The sequence below is a fragment of the Rousettus aegyptiacus genome, unplaced genomic scaffold (genome assembly GCF_014176215.1).
Source record: "Rousettus aegyptiacus isolate mRouAeg1 unplaced genomic scaffold, mRouAeg1.p scaffold_m13_p_10, whole genome shotgun sequence".
NCBI lineage: Eukaryota > Metazoa > Chordata > Mammalia > Chiroptera > Pteropodidae > Rousettus > Rousettus aegyptiacus.
This window is the reverse complement of record NW_023416285.1, coordinates 26,136,359-26,156,230: the sequence shown is the minus strand read 5'-3', so window position 1 is coordinate 26,156,230 and position 19,872 is coordinate 26,136,359. Positions and strand designations below refer to the sequence as shown.

At 40.1% G+C, this 19,872-nt stretch overlaps 1 protein-coding gene across 4 annotated transcripts in view; it reads left to right on the top strand.

The window, feature by feature from the left end:
* Window positions 1–17,705, top strand: part of SGMS2 (sphingomyelin synthase 2) — a 73,177-nt gene extending 55,472 nt beyond the window's left edge. For all 4 annotated transcript variants that reach the window (XM_016160830.2, XM_016160831.2, XM_016160827.2 and 1 more), the window contains exons 3-7: window positions 2,220–2,906; window positions 6,458–6,575; window positions 10,905–11,058; window positions 15,587–15,753; window positions 17,101–17,705. In XM_016160830.2, coding sequence (XP_016016316.1) covers window positions 2,452–2,906; window positions 6,458–6,575; window positions 10,905–11,058; window positions 15,587–15,753; window positions 17,101–17,304 — 1,098 coding nt within the window. In that variant the 5' untranslated portion in view covers window positions 2,220–2,451 and the 3' untranslated portion in view covers window positions 17,305–17,705. The remainder of the gene's footprint in view (window positions 1–2,219; window positions 2,907–6,457; window positions 6,576–10,904; window positions 11,059–15,586; window positions 15,754–17,100) is intronic.
* Window positions 17,706–19,872: the final 2,167 nt, after the last annotated feature.

Sequence of the window (19,872 nt, the reverse complement as noted above, 5' to 3'; positions counted from 1 at the left end):
TCCCAGTTGCATAAAGCTCTGCATGATTAATTATTTCAGTCATCCTTACAGTTTGTCCCATGAGGTGGATGGCTGAGCACGTCCTCTTTAAAATAAATAAATAAATAACTAATTGGATTTTCTTCTATTCTACGTTCTGTGTTCTAGAACTAGGTAGCTACCTTATAAAGACCATCTGTATGTCAGCTGGTGGATCTGGGTTTTGATATCACAAGCTTCTTTCACGTGCGAATGCCAAGCCCAGAGCAGATGTGGAGTAGTAAAGTCGGAGGAAATTTGGATAATAGTTTGGCAAGACGCTGTGAGTGGTATAGCTTAGAGCTGGTAAAAAGAGAGGCAATGGCTGAGTTAGTGCTTTGGTCTCTCCATTAGCTATAGCCGTCTGTGGTGTTGAAGGTTTGTTTTTGACAATATCCTACTGAGGCATCACTTCCTTATGCTTAATCTTCTCACGGCATTATGCTGGGGCATGGCGGAGAATATCTGTCAATCCTGTTTTGCAGAGAGGGCCGCTACTTCTTTCTCATTCTGCTGTAATGTATTAGTAGCTAGGGGTTTTTCACAGGGACAAGAGAAAGTGAGATGTCTGAAAGTCTTAGTAGTAGCTCTTCTCTGGTCTCCATCCTTCTGTGATCCTCTCTCTCCCAAGCTAACTTTCTTCTTGCTTTTCTTCCTCAGATACAAACAGTGCCTCTCTGTGGGCACATCTTGTCAGGGGAGCAGGGATACAAGTAAAGCTATGTTTTTATCTAGTGATTCACCTTATCCTTCTTTTACAACATGCCATTCAGTCTTCTCAAATAGTTTTGTCATTTTAATTCTGTATTAGACTGTGAGCTCTTTGGGTGAATGTTCAGGTCTGTGTGATTTTTTTGTTGTTTTTTTAACTGCTTTTAATTGCCACCACATACCCCTCAGGACTGGGACATCTTAGGTCCACAATAAATACTTGTAGTTGCTCTATTTGCCATTCACAACTGCCAGCAAATATTGCCTGTATGTATTGACTGTGTCATTTTAAGTGTTTTTTTTTCTTTCGTTAAATAAAGGCTTAGCTGTCACCACTGCGAGGTTTTTTTTTCTTTAGTTACCATGAAGGAGAGGCCTTTAAAATGCAAAGAATTTTTCTTAAATTGTGCAGTGTATTCAGGCTGGGGACTAATTACAAGGTTCGAAAACCTCTTCAGGTGGCTGGGTTCTGTAGTATGACTAAAATACTGCTTTCCTAAATTGAGAACAGCTGGGGCCGTGTTGCTAGCTAGTATAAAAGAGTTGGAGCCGGTGCTCTGTGTTGTGAAGAGGTCCTTGCTCTTTGGAGCCTGTGGAGCTTCGGGTCAGGGCACCGTTTTCTCATGGTGTCGTGGCGGGTAAGTGCCCCAAGCTGGTCATCTTGGTGCCAGTTTCTGTTGTTTGCTAGAAATTGTGGTGGCTGCATCAGCATGTTACTGATTTACCATGTCAGTTGTAGTAAATTATTTTATCCTTCAAGAAACAAGTAGAGTTTGGTACCTAAGTGAGACATACCTAAGGCTTTGTGTGTTTAAGACTTTGTGTTATTTTGAAGGCTGTTAGCTTTCCTTGTGTGGGGGGTGCAGCTCTGCATATAAAAGGATAAACTGAGGCAGTGCCATTTAAAATATATTTCAAATATCTTGAATGTGTAGTTCTTGTATATGTTTTGAAAAGTGGTCACTTAAAAAGATTACAGATTTTTAATTGGAAAATAGAAAGTTGACTTTTGATGAATGCAGAGGGTAAACAGTTATTCAGTGCATATAATCAACTCATCACAGCATCACAGGATTTTTTTATTATTATTATTGAGGTTCATAGAAAAGATGCAGTCTTGGGAAAGAATGATGTGATCTGGGGTCGGGGGTTCTAGCTTATTATGACTTCATGGTTAGCAACAGGTAATAAGTGTATGATGAAGTGTTTGCAAAGTTGGATCCTGACTTCTGTTCAAAGAAATTTAAAAGGAATTGATTATTTAAATGTTCTTATTTATTCTGATATCAGCTCAAAAACAGAAGAATTCCAAGATAAAACAATTCAATATTTTCTAAATAAATTCCATCTCAGCAGCTTTAACTATGTTCTGATGATATATTTATAAAGCAAATGGCTTTGGTATTTGTTTCAGTATTTTGATGATAATTTTGCTTTGGATGGTTGACAATGGAAGAGTACGGTTTCTGAACATAGTTTTGTTTTTACAGGTGGGATCGTAACATCTTTTGGGAGAAGAAAATTGGCTTGTTTTCCTGAAAGTGGTGAATGTACAGTGGATAGCTGCATGGGAAGAACAGTAACCAGGTGGCTACTTCTACGTTTCGTACTGGGAAACAGAATCAGTTGAAGAGTCCATGCTGATCTTGGAAATAGAAGGATTCAAATACGTTTCTATAAAAAACTTTACCATCTCCTTTTTGATCTGAAGACTGGGGGACCATGGATATCGTAGAGACAGCAAAACTTGAAGAACATATGGAAAATCAGACCAATGATCCTGCAAATACTTACACAAGACCTGCCGAACCTGTTGAAGAGGAAAACAAAAATGGCAACAGTAAACCTAAGAGCTTACCCAATGGGTTGCGAAAGGGCACCAAAAAGTACCCAGACTATATCCAAATCGCTATGCCCACTGATTCGAGGAACAAATTTCCCCTGGAGTGGTGGAAAACAGGCATTGCCTTCGTTTATGCTCTTTTCAACCTCGTCTTGACAACCGTCATGATCACAGTTGTACACGAGAGGGTCCCTCCCAAGGAGCTCAGCCCTCCACTCCCAGACAAGTTTTTTGATTACATTGATCGGGTGAAATGGGCATTTTCTGTATCAGAAATAAATGGGATTATATTAGTTGGATTATGGATCACCCAGTGGCTGTTTCTGAGATATAAGTAAGTAGGTTTAACATGTTTTGGGGGGGCTCGCCATTAGTTTGTATTTAAGTGAGTAGATGTGTACTTGAAATTATCTTTCTTGGTTTTACCTGGTAAATGCAGTCTTATCCAGGCTTTTGATGAAAGGAAGCGATAGAAAGATCTTCCGTATTGGATAAATCCAGTCACTCTTCAATAAGCATGTCCGGGGCAGCTGGGGAGGAGAGTGACAACTATATAACAGAAGTGCTGTGGCGGGTGATTCAGAGTTTATGAACTGAAGGTGCAGTTCTGATTTCAAGAAACTTGGCACCGTGCTCTTTGCATGATATATCAAGCTGCCCGAAGAGTAATAAATAACATGTGTTTCATCATGCTTTTGTTATTTCAAGCTCTCAACAGGTGGAGAAAGGAGTAGGCTAGAGCTTTTTTCCTCCGTTACTCACGAGGTGATGACGACGTTAGTCTATAGTCGATAGCATGCTTTGAGTTTCACTTCTATTCAGGTGTTCTCAAATTGTATGTTTCTTTTCCTCTCGCCTATTGCAATCCAGTGACAGTATTTGTTTAAGGGACTGAATTTAGAAATGGGCCCGTGCACTTTGGTTTTAGATTTCTAAAGTCAACATGCTGTCTGGCTTCCCCGTGGCTCCACAGAGGAACTTTCAGTTCACTGGTTTCGGTCTCTCTGTTTTGAATAGCAGGAATCAGGAAGTACTAAACCAGGTACTTTTGCTTTGAAGACAATTAAAAATAGTACATAACTCTAAAGCAGTTATTTTGCTTTCCCGTGAATTCCATTAAAGGCTTCTCTCTTCCCCTTTTCATCTCATTCATCATTCAGATATGCGTTCTCCATTAAGAATCTAGTAATTATATCACTAAAGTATAAATTCGATGAAAACATTGGCCACAAACTGAGGCTTTTGAAACTGTAACATATGCCGGCTTAGTTGATATAATTCAAAAATCCAGAATTCAAGAGGATTTCAATATTAATGCTGCAAGATCATTTTTAGAAGAGAAAACTTATGCTATATCGTTTTTTCAGTTGGTCGTTGCTTTGAGATTAGAAGCATTCAGTCTCTTTGCTAGTTCCCCACATGCAAGTTTGCAGTGTTGAAAACTTATTCCACAAACGAGCATTTTCTTTAAAGTGTCTCTCTTAATAGGTTTCGTTAATATATGTAAGTAAAATAGCTATCCATTTTCTTTTACTTAGTAGAAGAATTTTTTGCTCTAGACATTGTTGGTTATGGCATGCTTTATGTTAAAGTAAACTATGGCATGCTTTATGTTAAACTATTTGTTGAACTTTAGCGGGGGTTTTTTTTTTTTTTTTTTTTTTCGTGTCTGGAATTGACACTGAATACGAGAGAGACTGCCTGGGCCAAAGACGTTTGCTTTCTCTTTTAACTTAGAGCAAAGTTTTATTAATATATGTGTGAAGAGAGTTTTCCAGGGTCTGGTATGTAGCTGCCTGAAGTACAATCTCAATTTATTTGAATCTTTGAATTTGCAGAGTTGTTACCTGCCTCTCCATTATCACCTTAGATTTTACTATGTCAAAACTTGTGGTCACATAGCTGGCCACATATGTTAGTGATATCTACTGTTTTGGTCACAAACCATTATCAAAAACTTGTGGTAGGAAATCACACTCATTTTCCTTTTCCAATTCTACTTTTGAGGTAGAATTGGATCTTATATTGTAGTAACTAGTGGAGTGATTTTTATACCCTGTTTTGAACATCTCAGCTGAATGCGGAGTCTCACCTGTGCTTCCTCGTATGCACACGCCCCTCCCCCTCCCTCTCTAAAGCACCTTCAAAGCTATGAGGGAGAAATCATTGGCAGTAGCTCTTTTTCTAAATAAGGCTGCAGAATCCATGCTTTACCTTCTAAGTTGATTTTCCGTTCTGAGCACAGCTGAACTCAGAATAGTGGTATGAATATAACTGACTCGTAATTCCTGCTTGTCAATTCACCTTGTCTAGCAGAATGGAGCACAGTCCAGCACTCTTTGGGGGCCTAGGGTTGAATCAAAGGGTGAATCGTTTTCCACCTAACCACGTAAAGTAACTCAGCACTGTTTATCACTTGTTCCTTCTCAGTGCTAGAAAGTTAGAGCTAGAATAACAGACTTTGAATGAAAAGCTTTGCAATAAAATACATACGTTCATCAATTAGTCAATGTGGTGTTCTTCTCTGTATTTTGACCCCAGAAACCCTGGAATATTCTTAAAATAGTTACTAAAAACAGGCATCTAAAACTGTACACGATTCTTTAAATTAGCTACCTGACTTAGACCCTGATCCGTGATCCAAGTCAGACCACAGTCTTATAGAAAACTTTAAAAATATGCCGCATGCCTGAAACTGCCTGGTTTTCCAGAAGTCTTTGATCAGTACAAGTTTTGAAGTTTGAGAGCTCTGAAAATAGGAGACCTGCAGTAATACAGTTTATGTACTAGGAAAGTAACATCTGGTAGTTCTCGGGGCTTAATAGAGCCCACCCATCTCTTAATCCCCAGAGCCCAGCGTTTCTAGACCCACCGTCTAATGACACAGTAGAAAAGGAGCTGTTACCTTCACCCAGAAGTGAGGGCACTCGGGACCTGTGCCCATTCAGGTTCCCATGAGGCGGCGGCAAAGGGACAGAGCCCTTCCCTTCAGAGGACAACACTGTCCTCCAGGTACTTAGTGCTCAGAGTCGAGCGCTGGGAACCACTGCCTTGGACAGAAGACAGAGGTGGCAGAGGACAGGCAGTGATGTTAGTTGAGACAACTACCTTCACCAAAAAATATAAAGTGAAAAAGGTCTTGTGGGTTGTGTTTTTTTGTTTTTTGTTCTGTTTTGCTTTTTTTAAAAAAAATTGATCGAATAAGGGTAAACTAATCATTATGTAACTTCGCTATTAAATATCCTTAAATGCATGAGGACACTTTTGAACAGCTTCAAATATTCTCTGAAAATCTGTTGTGTAGATATAGTCAAAAGGGTTCATTCCAAATTGTTAAAATACTTTCGAATGGTCCCCAAATAAACTTTGCTTAATATATAACTTAGGTTAAATGAGTTGTCCCATTTCCCTATGTGTCCAATTATGTGGCATTACCTTAGCTCATTAGCTAATTCCTCTGCAACCATGGCTTATACCTTCGATATATTCTCAAGAGAGGGTTTTATTAATGCAGCGAGTTGACTGAAAATGGAGAGAGCTTTGTTGAATTCTGTGAAGAGGTACTTTTTTTAGGAAAGGTGGTTATCTGCATTCCTCTGTCTACTTTAACTCTTCCACTCGCCACAGACTCACTCCTTTTGGGCCCGACCCGCCTAAACTCATTGCAGTTTGTGGCTCTTCATTTCTGAAAACTGCAGTGCCGCCTCTCTGTGGAATTGTCGGGACGGGCAGCTCAAAAATAAGCTTTGAAACTCTGTGAAACTGTGGTCTGTTAATGCCATTCCGTATTAACCGTTTGTTACTCTTCTAAACACTGTTTTATATGGCATCTGGAACAGAAACAACCAGTAAACTCGTTTTCCCCCATCTCTGTTATTCCTTTAGGTCAATAGTAGGGCGCAGATTCTTTTTTATCATCGGAACTTTATACCTGTATCGCTGTATTACGATGTATGTCACTACTCTGCCCGTGCCCGGGATGCATTTCGAGTGTGCTCCAAAGGTAAGCCCCTCTGAATTACCTCTTAGAGGAAATCAAAAAACAGTTACTGAACGCCTGTTTTCTCCTATGTATTCTTCAAGACACTTTCATCTGTGTTAACTGAAATCTAGCATATTTTCTGTTTTTCTTTAGATTTTGGAGGGGACAAATTAAAATGTGTTCATAAAATGTATATCTTTGTACATAAAAAATTGACTTCTTTTGCGAACCGAAAGTTATTATTGGGTGCTTAACTCTTTGCTTTTTTACCTTCTCATTTACTTACTTATGCGCTCATTCAACAAGTATTAAGAGGGAACCAAGAAGATGGAGTGAGTTATGTGGATGGAGTGAGAGCTTCAGGCCAAGGAAATGGCTCAGTCATGGTGGAGTCAAGAAAGAGAAGGGAGGCCAGCATGGCTGTGTAGAATCGTGAAGGTCCGGTGATGCAGCCATAGAACCCACGGGGCTTTGTGGCCATTGAAGGAATTTGAATCTTGGTGGTGGCAAGTGAGGAAGAAGTAGTTGGACTCACTTGGAAGTGAGAAGTTGTTCAATTTGGGACACATTTTTAAGGTAGAACCAACAGGATGTGCTAGTAAATTAGATATGGGTTTAAGAGAAAGAAGTCAAGGATGAGCCCAACATTTTTAGCTGTTGGAAAGTGGCCTCTAGCTGAGACAGTGTGAGAGGGGACCCCGAAACTGTCTTAAGCGGGATTTATAGCTTCTCCAGGGAGTCATTTCTTGAGAGAGCTGTTAATCATCTTAGACCCCAGTGCACCCTGGTTTATAAAAAAAGGAACCTTATAAATGCTGTGCTTTGTGGACTAGGGAATGAAGTCTAACATCATATTTAACTGAACACTAAGCAGATGTCCAAGATGGAAGGAAAAACAGAGTTGTTCTGAAGAAGTCAACAGTCTCCCTTACCAAATATAGGTGTGGTTTGGAGACGCTGTAATTTTCCACAGCCATCAAAGCAGAAAGTATTTGTAATTAAAACAACGTACATACTGAATTTAAACATTGGCTGATTTTTAGCGAAACAAAATTAAGACATGAGAGAAGTTCAGAAACATAATAAACACTTCTGAGGGGTTATTGCAGTGTGTTGAATGAAGAAATGGCCACAGGAAAAAAGGCTAGCCAATCCTAGTAGCAGATGAGGTTTGGAGGGATGAGTTGCTATCATTGCGGAAAGAAAGTATCCTCCATAAAGAGTTGCAATTTTCAGAAGCCACATGATTAAACATACCCCTGAATAGCCAAGCTACAAACACAGTGGAAGCTCTGGGAGCAGCCTTACCAATCAGCTTCCTTGCTCAGTTGTCAGGACCTCATCCTGAAGCATAAACAGGCCATCAGCACCTGACTCGTGGTTCAGTAAAACACACAGTCACTTTGTTTGATGAAGTGATGTGGTGTTATAGCACAGGAGTCAGAATAGCATCCTGAATGTGGTTCACCCGCTGGCTATGAGTGCTCCTTAGATTTTGTGGTTACAAGGCTATTAGGTAATCTACCTGTCTCCTTTGTTTCTGACTCTATAGAATGCCCTTCGTGATTATAAGCAATGACAGGACAGTGTATACCGAAGTTACGCGCAATGGGAGGATGTTATATCTAATCACCGACGCCTAACACAGTTTGTTACTCACTGGATAATGTCACAGGAGCCATCACAGTGATAGATTCCTTGGTGAAATCCTTGACTTTCACCATTTTTCAGCTGCCTTCTCCCTCATCTACCCTCTGGTTAACCTTAAGTCTGTTGCTTATGATCTACTTCAACCCACCAGCCCAAGTGTTAGTTAGCAATCACATAATTTGTGTTCCGAAAGTGTATTTAAATAAATTTTGGCCCAGTTATTATGACTCACATGAAATTATATAGTTTTTTAAACTCATTTTTCCACAGACAAGAATGCTGGGTGGGCATAACTGCATTCCATTCCCTGAGAAAGCTTCCCTCCCGCCCTGGTCATGGGTGTCCAGAGGGCTCCTCCTCTTAATTGAAGGGACAGTATAGATGGTAAGGTTTCTGGTTTGTCAGTAGCCAAGTCGAGCTCTCTCGTACCTCCCTTGTTTTTGTGGGGAATGCTGTATGATGGTCCCAGTTGGAAGAACCCTTATGAACACTGAGCCCCGTCTGCTCTGGCTGTCACAATTTATGGTTCTTTCTATATCTTCGGTCCTGTATCCAGTAATAGCATAGAATGGTGTCTGAAAAATGAGGAAATTTATAGGAAGTAGGGTCTTAGTTTGTGTGTGATAGGGAGTCCCAGTGAACTAGAACAGAATTTAAAACAATCCATTAATCCTAACCCAATTCTCCCTCCATTTCCCAGTTTTCTTTCTATTCTCTTTTCTTCCTTAATTTAGGTTCTACTTAGCATTTATGCTGGTCGTGATCTGACATTTTGGGGTAGCAATGGCAAGGCTGGGGAATTAAGAACTGAGGAGAGTGAGCAGGAAGAGAGAGTCCTTCCTCTGTTCTGTAAAGGCGTATTGAATCAAACGCGCAGAGATCTCTGTCCACCAGCACCGCTGAAACTGGGAGACGAGGAAGTGTCTCGCTTATATTAGCTCCTACATTGTTTATGCCTTTGGATCCATCCAACTCCAAGTAAAGGGCTGATGGCTTTAAGTGTTTGCGCCCTTAGAAAATTAAGAGTATTAAGTTGGGATGAGTGAGTAGATAAAAATTTATGGTTTCAAAATAAAGAAAACTGTGACCTTTTAAACTGAGAACACAATGGTTAGGCAGAGTGTTCATACCTCTTTATTTGATCTCAGTGTTGACAGTTGTTTGTACCAACCGCCTGACAAATCCCTAAGAACTGGCTGATCCGATAAAGCACATGGCTAGATTCTGTCCTCCACGCAAGGGCACATCACGTGAGCTCATGCAGTTTGCGGGACATCTTTTCTGAGCTGCATCTGAAATGAGTCCTGCAGCTCTGTCAACAGTCCTTATCTTCTTCCGGTGTGGACCCTTTACCGCCTTCTGGGTCCTCTTTTTTCAAGGCAGGATCACCTGGTACTTGGCATGTTTGGTTTAAGGACTGTCAACTCCTGATAAAATACATATGCGCTCTTGGTTTTTTGTTACCTGGGTTTGCCCTAAGCAAACTTTTGAAGAAGATCAGGTTTCTTCAAAACCTCCAGCTTCTCACCCTACCCTCTCATCCTGTATTACGTCATTTTCTGTTGCAGAGCCTTACTTTCAACTGCTAACTGATCAAGGTGTGTTTGCTTTTTCACAAGGGTCGCCTGAGTACCAGAAAGCTTTCCAGATCTATAAGTTTTTTTTTTCCATTGGGAAAGTTTTAGATACCCCAATATAGATGCAATTCCTTATTGTACTGAATAGGATGGATTTCCACGTGTGTTGGAGGCTAACTTAATTTCTCTACTCCTAGACTCTCTTCCCACCCATTTATACATGTCTTACCCTCCTTCACCACCACGCATCCCCTTGGACAGGACAATACCTGTCTTTACCACTTCACCGCCACCATGGCTGAGCTGGCCACGCTTCAGGGACCAGCTTCCCAGGAGGATCATCGTTGAGTACAAAAGGCAGCATGTCATACAGCTGTCACCCATGTCCCAAATGAATAGCCATGAATGGTCTTTATTTCTCTTTTCATGTGTTCTATTACTCGATCTTATTTCTGAGTTTAGTTTTCTAAGCATGGTCACCCTATTCTACAAAAGGGGGCTCTTTCCCGGCCCCTGCCATGGCATATAGGTTCTTTATTTGGGGGGTGTTTTTCCTGATCAAAGCTACTTATTTTTAAAGCTGCCAAAACATTTCTAATCCATTATTTTCAAATCTGTTTAAATTACTTAATGTGTTGTAGCTCCCCTTTTAACTGAGTTCAGTCAGATAGTAATACAAAGATATGCACACTTAACACAAGGTATGAATGCACTATACAATATTAGTGATATGGTATGTAGCTGAATTGAATATCAACCATCCAAAACCCTGACTTCCTTCTGCAAAGAGGAAAGAAAGTAGCTTTGATTTTCTTTTTCATCATGTAGCTGTGGTGAAGTCATTGGTTATTAATATTTTTAAAAGCTTTCCCAAGGACACAGCATCACCAAAGCATATTATTAGTAACATACTGAATAATTTAAAACGTGTCACTAAAAGTGGTCAATATAAGGATTAAAACCCAGTTTTAAGAGCTTCCTCCTGGGATTTTATTTTTGACTTTTTAAGTTAGAAAGAAAAAAAAAACCACACCCTGGTGACTTTTCTAAGTATCTCACAAATTAGGCTGAAACGTGATTTTGTCAGCGTGTAAATGTCATGTCTGATCTTCTCGCCATTCAGCTCAACGGAGACTCTCAGGCGAAAGTGCAGCGCATTCTGCGCTTGATCTCTGGCGGTGGGCTGTCCATAACTGGATCGCACATCTTATGTGGAGACTTTCTCTTCAGCGGTCACACGGTTGTGCTGACACTTACGTATCTGTTCATCAAAGAGTGTAAGTAATAATTCATTCCCACTTTATTGATTGATTGTTGTAGTGGGAGGGATCCCTAGGCCCCGAAACTGATGGGAGCCCTTATTCTATTGGAATTGATAGCTATGAAAGACGTGTGTGTGTGTGTGTATGCGCGCGCACACGTGTGTGCACGCATGTGTGTGCGCACATGTGTGTGCATGAGAGAGAGAAATCACTTCAGTGAGTCATACGCAATTTAAACGCTGAAGGCTTAAAACATGGTGCTGGCTTCTCTCTAACATTTAGCATGCCTCCAAAATGTCTCCCTCCTTGGTTAGTACATCTCAAGGTATGAAAAGCTATTTTAATTTTGGAACTAAAAAGAACAGTTGTTATGTTTATTTCAAAAAGAATCAGAGCACTCTAAAGGCAGATGTAAATGACTTTTGAGTGAAACTTTCATTGTATGAAACTTCCATTCTATCATTCCAAATAATTCAATGTTCTTTGCTTTTCCTTTTTAAAACATTTCCTTGTCCTATTTTATTCTAATTTCATCATTTCCAGCTGGCTTCTATGGTTCAATATGGTTCAGTACTTCATGGAACATTTTGCCAATACTGATCATTTTCTTTATAAGAGGCAACATGGAGACAAGAGTGTGAAGTATCTTTCCTTATTTATACACTTCATTCCCAATATACAAAATCCTTGTGTATCAGCAACTTTAATGCTCCAATATCTTGTACATTGTGGGCTATATTTGCTTTTAGCAGATTGATCCCATTCTCGTAGATTTCTAAGGTCTTATATAGTTAAGCCTGTTATCTCAAAATTCTTTTGAAATAGTGATGCTTCACCTCCGTTTTTGCAAAGCTGGTCGGTGATAACTTTCATGTTTAGTTCCAAGATGCCCCATGCCAGTTCATCTCAATTCTCTTATCATAGCATAGAGGAGATCTTTTGAAGGGCCCAGCAGAAGGCGGCCTACACCCTCTATCCCCCTTCCTTTTCCCTCCTGTCTTGGCCTGTCATTAATCCAAACAGGCGTGGCCTCATGTAGTGACAGTACAGACATTACAGTTTATCTTCCAGTGGTCCAGACATGAATTCTTGCCCCATAAATAGCTTGGGGTTTTAGGTTTAAGTTCCGCTTTGAGGACAATATGACAAAGAGTTGAGATTCTCTGTAGAAGATGCAGTAAAGTATTTTCTTTTTTCTTTTGGTGAGAATTATGTAGCTTCTGAATTATTTCCTTTCTAAATGCTGCATATGACCTTAGAGTAGAGAGAGTAGCGTGTTAAATGTATGGCCTTCGTCCTACCTGACTTGAAGGTGGAGGGGCTTTTGAACGCTTCGCTTTATTTCTACTCTTATGCTTTCTGGGAGGTAATGTATGAGGAATCCAGGTCTGTCTCTGCACCGATATCAGGAGATAGTCTCTTCCTTACATTTCACTTACTACATCTCTAACACCTAGTTATTGGTTCTGGGGGGCAGGTGGAGTGATTTGCACTGAATATGGTTCTAACTCTTGCTTTTGCCAAGAGATGTTCCATCTGCATGTAAAATCAACCATTTTCAAGTCCAGAGGTGCATTTGAGGTAGAGGACCTTCTCTAATCTGAGAACTATGAAAGGCTTGTAGAAGATGAGGATGAGGGTGAGGAGAAGTTAAATGTGAAGAATGAAGCCACTCTGGTTTGAAAACCATAAAGTAGTGAAGAGACAACACTCAAGGAAACTGAGAGTGAGTTTTACAAAATAACCGAACACCACGTGATATTAACAAGAATAGAAAACAGACATAACATCTCCTCTGTGCCAGGCACTCTTCTAAGATCGTGATGTAGATTAACTCAATCTTGCAGCCACCCCAGGAGAGAATCACTGTTCTTCCTCATTTTTGAGGGAGGAAACTTAAGCATAGAGAAAGTGAGTGACCTAACCATGGTCCAATGTTAGTAACTGGAGGATGGCTTATCCATACTCAAGCAGGTTGACTCCAGAGGTTATACTATTAACTTTTTGGCTCTATTTAGAATTTTTGGAAGCCTAAGTTGTCTGATTTTACAGAAGTACTAAGGAATAATCTGGATATATTGCTCATTATTGTTCTATAGCGGGGCAACTTGTGATCATTTTTATATCTGAATGAAGGCTATACACTACGTAGGGACATTTTCTTCCCAAGATGTGACTTTGGCTTGAGGTTTTTTTTAATTGTGTAAGTTTACATACAGCAAGGAAAGAATGACATTCTGCTTTTTCCAATCTTCGGTGAGAAGCAAAATGGCAAATGTGTAAGCTTAGTACAACTCAGCTTTATAGTCAGTTCTCTACATAAACAGGGCATTTCTTGTTTATGCCCGTTTCCTATGCAATTAGGAAAAACAATCACTTTCTAAATTACATGATGTTATTGTTCTGAGTAAGCAGTGGTTCCAGTGGTTTCTTTGAACAGCTGGGTTCTAGAATTAGATGTGTCATTTACATGTTTTTTGCTTTCCTGCCTTTTGATCATTTTTGACTCTCTCCTTGTTTGCCCCGTTGTCAATGAGTGCATTTGCATTTGGTCGTGAAAGGAGATGAAAATGTGGGACCTGGACCATTTTGAGATCTAACTAAAGAGGGCTTCACACAGTTGTACACACGTTATCTTTGGGGCCTGGGTTTCATATAAAATTAGCCTGGAGAAATCAGCCTACCCGTTAGTACCATGTGTCTTGCTAGTCATGATAACTTTTTTTTTTACCTTGCTGCCACATAAAGTCCTTCGTCTCTACTATTCAATGACAAGTAGAGCGAGGATCCCACACAGACAGTGGCATTACTAAGGTTTATGTTAGTTTGATGTCATCCCTCTGGGTAAAATGAGAGACCAGAGAGGATGACCATTTTGCCATTTCTACTCCAAAATAATTTTTAAATCTTTTCTTTGGGTTAGCCAGTGTTCTCAACGAACGAGCAGTGGTCGCAGTGTGGGAGCATACTGGAGAATGCATTTTTATGGGAGAACAGGGCCAATACTCCCAGATAGCCTAAAACTTCATTTAAAAAAAAAAGCTTCATTTTCAGTCCCATGGGAAGTAAAATGACCGTCAGGCCACCTCCACCTCCTTACTCCTTAACCACTTTGGCTTTGCTTCTTGTGGATAAACAAATACAAAAGAGTTCTGGTTTACTCAGACATCCTGAACTTTTAAGGTAAATAAATACCAGATGACCTCTAAGCAGGGGAAGCAGCGTTGATGTGAGACTTTAGGGAGGGGTGAGGTCTGTGGTGCTGGATAATGCACGTTTAGTGAAATCTCCAAATGTTAGGCTCAGAATGTTAAAAGTTGAACTACCCAGAGCAGTTATGGGGACTGGATCTCCCCCCACCCCACCCCCCCCACCACCCCCGCCTCACAGGCTACAGGAAGAAGGCCTCTCCCAGCTTAAAATTCTAGGAATATAAGAGTTCTCTGCCAGAACTTGGTGGCAGGATGACCCGAATGAGAAATGATGAGTTGCACATTCAAAATTAGAAGGTCAGACTTTCGAATGCAAATACAGGTTTATTATCGTATTGTTCCACTTGAGACCAAAAGAACACCAGCTGTTTTCCCCAAAAATGTTTTATTTGAATGATACCTGGTTTGGTATTTCATCTAAGTTTCTGGAAATGGATCCTTTTGCTATTCGACCATTCTTCCACACTGGAAAGTAAATATCACGATAAATATAGACACAATTAAATGTGAAATAGATTTCAGTTCATTAGATTATTAATTTTATGAGCTAATAAAGCTTTAAAATAGAAAAAAGACAGTTATTAAAGAAAAAGGAGGAGTTAATAGAGATGAACGCTGGTTCATTTACATCTGTGTCATTAACACTGGTGCGGGAAGGCTTCGGGGTGTATGATCACATTTAACCTGATGAGTGCTCTAGTTCTCGCCTGTGCGATGAACTGCTCAGTGCCCTCCCGAGGAAAGCTGAAATCCCTAAGTGAATGGGGAAGAATCCTAAGCTTTTACATAGGGAGTATTTATTGTTGCTATTGGCAGTAACAGTATAAAATTGCTGAGAATCAAACTATTACTAGCCATAATGTAAGACCTGAAATTACTTCTATTCTCTTATTTCTCTCACCATCCCCCCCGCCCCCCGCAACTCCCATTTTCATTGACAGTTACCTTTTCTTTTGACCCTTACTGTTTTCTTTTCCGGTAGGGTCCATTACGTAAGCCAGTATGAGCCAAGTCCAACAAACCTTATGAGAAACAATTCTGTTCTCCTCCCTGTTCAACAGAGTAGCAGTGGCAAGGTCTAGCGTACCCAGTGTGACCAGCCCTCCCCAGTGAATGAGTACTAGAGCTGCTCCCAGTGGTCCTGGCCCTTCTCCCTTCCCGCCTGAGAAATCCTGGGCTGTTCACCGTGACTCTCGTCTTGGGCTATTAGTTGTCTCCTTCCAGTGACATCTTGACCTTAGATTATTCTACGGCAGGTCATGAGGCTAGACTGTAATTGTTCAGTTCCTCTCTGGGAATCTTATTAACGCCTCAATTTCTCTACTGCCCAGATTCGCCTCGTCACTTCTGGTGGTATCATTTAATCTGCTGGCTGCTGAGTGCTGCCGGGATCATCTGCATCCTTGTGGCGCACGAACACTACACTGTCGATGTGGTCGTTGCCTATTACATCACGACACGGCTGTTTTGGTGGTACCATTCAATGGCCAATGAAAAGGTAAGAGCCGTGCGATTATCTTCGGATAATTTCTTTTCTTTAAATGCAGTGGGCCCCTGTGCAGACAGTGGGGTTTTAGGTAGCTTAATGGAAATGACTGCTGTTGCCACTCCCAAACTGTGGTTAGGTCAGGTCCGTTCATGTAAGATTGTAGCCATTATTGCTTCTTAAAATAAAGACCGTCACAAATAGAAATGCCATTTACGGATAACAGTGCTGTGTGGTTATAGAGCATAGTGTTTTACTAATTCAACTAACTTATATGAGAATTAAAGTAGTATATATACGCTAAGTTAAAATTTTAGGAGCCTTTTCTGTAGAATCATTGTGGTACAACTAGGTAAGACACTTCCTGCTTTCAAAAAGTTTAATTTTGAGGACAAGATGACAACTACTTTTGAAAGTCAGGCAAAATAAGCAACTTTTGAATAACCGGGTTTGATATACCTTTTGGTGAGGCTGGGCTCTCTGACTTCCCTTTTCATTCTTCTGTATTTCTTCTGCCTCCTGTCAGATGAACTTTTTCCCTTCTTCCTTTCATTCTGAAAGAGCTAGCTCAGATGCCATCTCTTCTGGGAAGCCTTCCCAGACTCCTGCTCTGTGCCTGTAGTCCCAGGGTGGAATTATTCCCCCGCTCCTGTGTGCCTCCCTAGTCTTGGTGTGTGTCCTGGGTGTAACAGAGTTAGTCTTTGTGCCATGACGTACTTACCGTGGGATAGTCTTGCCATATCGTCTGATGCATGTAATGTCTGGAGACATTGTGAGAGATCAAAATGTGTCTTTCCCAAAGGATCCGCATCCAGTTTTCATTTAGTCATGTCCGCTAACGATTGTCCTCTCTATGCATCTATTTGTCGTTAAGCTCCTTTTCCTTCCACGTAATCTCCTATTTTCATCTCCTCTGTACACTTCCATCTAGCCGTCTGCTGGCACCACTGACTCGGAATTTTCATCGTTCCTCTTCAATAGGCGCAACCTCGTGAGCCCTCTTTTCACTCTTCCATATTCTTTGACCCCTAGACCTGACGCCGCACAAAGCCCAAAAGGTGTTCTTCCTGGATAACTCACATCCACCCCCCCATTTCTGAGTCTCCATTCTCTCTGGAGTTGCAGGCAGAAGATTGGCAGGAGCCACAAAGAGGAGAAATGGAGTGGAATGGGGTGGGGGTGGACCAGAGCCAGAGTAACTTCAGAGTGAGGGAAAAGGCGCAAAGACCATTTCTGACATGTGATCTGGATTCTGCTGCTTTCCCTGTTAAGTTACAGTGAATGATAGGTCAAGAAAAACTATTAGTATGCCAATCACGAAAAATATGTCTCATTTTACTTTTTCCCTACCTTTTACAGAACTTGAAGGTCTCTTCACAGACTAATTTTTTGTCTCGAGCATGGTGGTTCCCCATCTTTTATTTTTTTGAGAAAAACGTACAAGGCTCAATTCCTTGCTGCTTCTCCTGGCCACTCTCCTGGCCTCCTGGCTGCTTTAAATCATCATGCAAAAAGTATTCACGGGTTCAGAAGATAGGTGAAGATAACGAGAAATCTACCTGAGGAGCAAAAGAAAGGTATCAGCTCTTTTACCAAAAGAGGTATCGCTGTAACCAAAGGTATAGTTTTTTTTATTTTAGGAGAACTGACTGGTAAATGAAGAAATGGACCAAATTTGTGTAAATGATTAGAAAGATGAACAAAGTATTACCCTTTGACTGGTTTTTTATTCATCCTGAGAAAGTTATATTCTCCTGTGGCTCTTCATTCATTGGTGACAAGCCCTCAACCTGGGATTTTACTAATGAGCTTGCTAAAGAGGTGCCAAAGAACATATTACTCCTTTCCTTAGCATCCTGCTCCCCCAGGAAAGCTCTCTACTTTAGATTTTTTTCAGGATTTTTTTTTCTTTCAAGGTCAGAAGAAGTTGTTAATGATTTAAATAAACTATCTGGACAGATACAGCTACGATGTAAATGGAATAACCTAATGTGGAGAGTGCATTAAGCTTATTAATGAGGGGGAGATCCCAGGGTTGTGAGTACACTTCAGGTGAACTTTGTTTCTACCCTGTCACAGGGAAGGTCAAGGTCAGGTCTGGGAATGTGCACTGCTGCTAGCACCCAATGTACTGTGTGTCAGTTTTACTTTATTTTTTAAACTGATCATTTATTTTTTTTAAAAAAAATGAAAGAAATATAATCTAAGTGAATATGGAAGTATCTGACACACCCCACAGATTTTACATGTGTGTAAATATTTCAAGGTCTCCATGACAGACGTGCAGGCAGCATGGAGCTGTTTCTGCGATTGAGTGGTCCTCGTGTGCACACTTACCTGCTGTCTGCCTGGTAAATCTGCACCTGGTGGCCCCAGGGCAGTCGACTGTGTGAACACAGGCTGGAAGCACCTGTGTGTGAACCGATGCTCATGCCATCTGGAGAACAAGCCTGCACTTCCCTCCTGGGTCTCACCCTTTGTGAGATCTGTTCTAGAGCTGCTAGTTGGAATTCAGAAAAACAGTTGGTCACATTTCGCTGAAAAACATTTCTTTCTGGTTACATTGTGCTTTATGGAAAAACCAAGATGGAGTCCAAATGTTTAATTTACCCTTGCTTTTTTGCAAGAGAGCCAGTTTCTTACAACCTGAGTGTTTATAAGAAGTAAAGACACATACCACGACTGGGTCATTTTACGTTGCCCTGAAATTATACCACGGTGCTGCACTATAATCTACTATTGGAATCGGTGTGCTAAACAGTTACAGCTACTCGGTAAAGGCGAGGAGGGGGTCATTGTTTCTAAAGTTCTTTCAGGTGATGCAAAAGAGGATGGACTTTTAAAAATCTAATCAGATATACTATGCTATCAGATCGAGGGCATTATTTAATGCTGTTGAATCTTTTGGAGCATTCTCGGCTTAACTTCTTACAACTTCTAGTAACCTTAGAAAAAGATTTAAGGTTACAAAATCATCAATACTAGGTCAGAAGTCAGAGAGGCAAATTGGGGTAGGAAGAGGCAGTTACATTTTTACATTGAAGGTAAAATTTCCCTCCACTTAAAATGAAAAAAAAAAAAATCCCTAAATTTGCCATTATAAACTAGTCATCCTTGATTTGATACATAAAATTGACCTTTAAATTGCTTGAGAGAAGCACAATACAACTTTAAGGCTGTTCAGAAGGGTCATCATCCTTTGGTGCTAAAATTCTATATATGTTTTCAGTATGGCATTTGTTCTATATAAGAAACACTAAAGGAAAAGTAGTTGAATTTAAAGTTTGGAAGAAAAATGTTTTAGTCTGGGTGTTTAAAATAAGAAATGAAATTCTAAACCTCCTTTGCGGGCTTTGAAATGCAAGAAATTTTTCCGGTGTTTATTATTAAACCAGTAAGAAACATGTATAGCTTACCTGATGTGTTTAGCCTTACTTCTACATAATTTTCACTTATTTTCATTTATTAAAGATTGACACTTGTGATAGAATGAGGTATTCTCCTTGAAAACATTGATTTTAAATTCCTGCTGTTTGACTGTGGGAAAAAGCATCCTAGGCTTTGCTCTCCTAATGCCGGTATAGTCCTTGAGCCTCTAAATGAAACAACGTAATATACCTTAGAGCCTTCAACTGCATCTTAGATGACTCACTTTTCTTCAAATTAAAGAAACACATTTAAGCTTTTAAAAATCATGGTGAGTTGATTATTGGACACCCTTGAGAACAGTAAACTTTGCATTTTAGTTCAGTAATCCAGTTTTTAAAAAAATAATACCATCACCTTTTAAAGAACTTTAAAAACATATATGATCCCAAATGTGGACACTTCTGCTCCCACATTATTTACAGCATAGGTCACAGCTCTCTAGTAGATGCTGTGAAAGCATGTGGTATCAAAATAAGGGCGGGGGATATTAAAATTTCAAGATGGGAAAATAAAAGAATTAATGGATCTCATTTACATTTAGGAAAGCAAACTTGAGGTTTAACCCAATATGCCACTTTGTGATTTAAAACATAAACAATTACTACTTATCGTGGTGTTCATTTCACAGTATATAGAAATAGCAAATCAATATGTTGTACACCTGAAACGAATATAATGCTATTTGTTAATTATATCTCAATT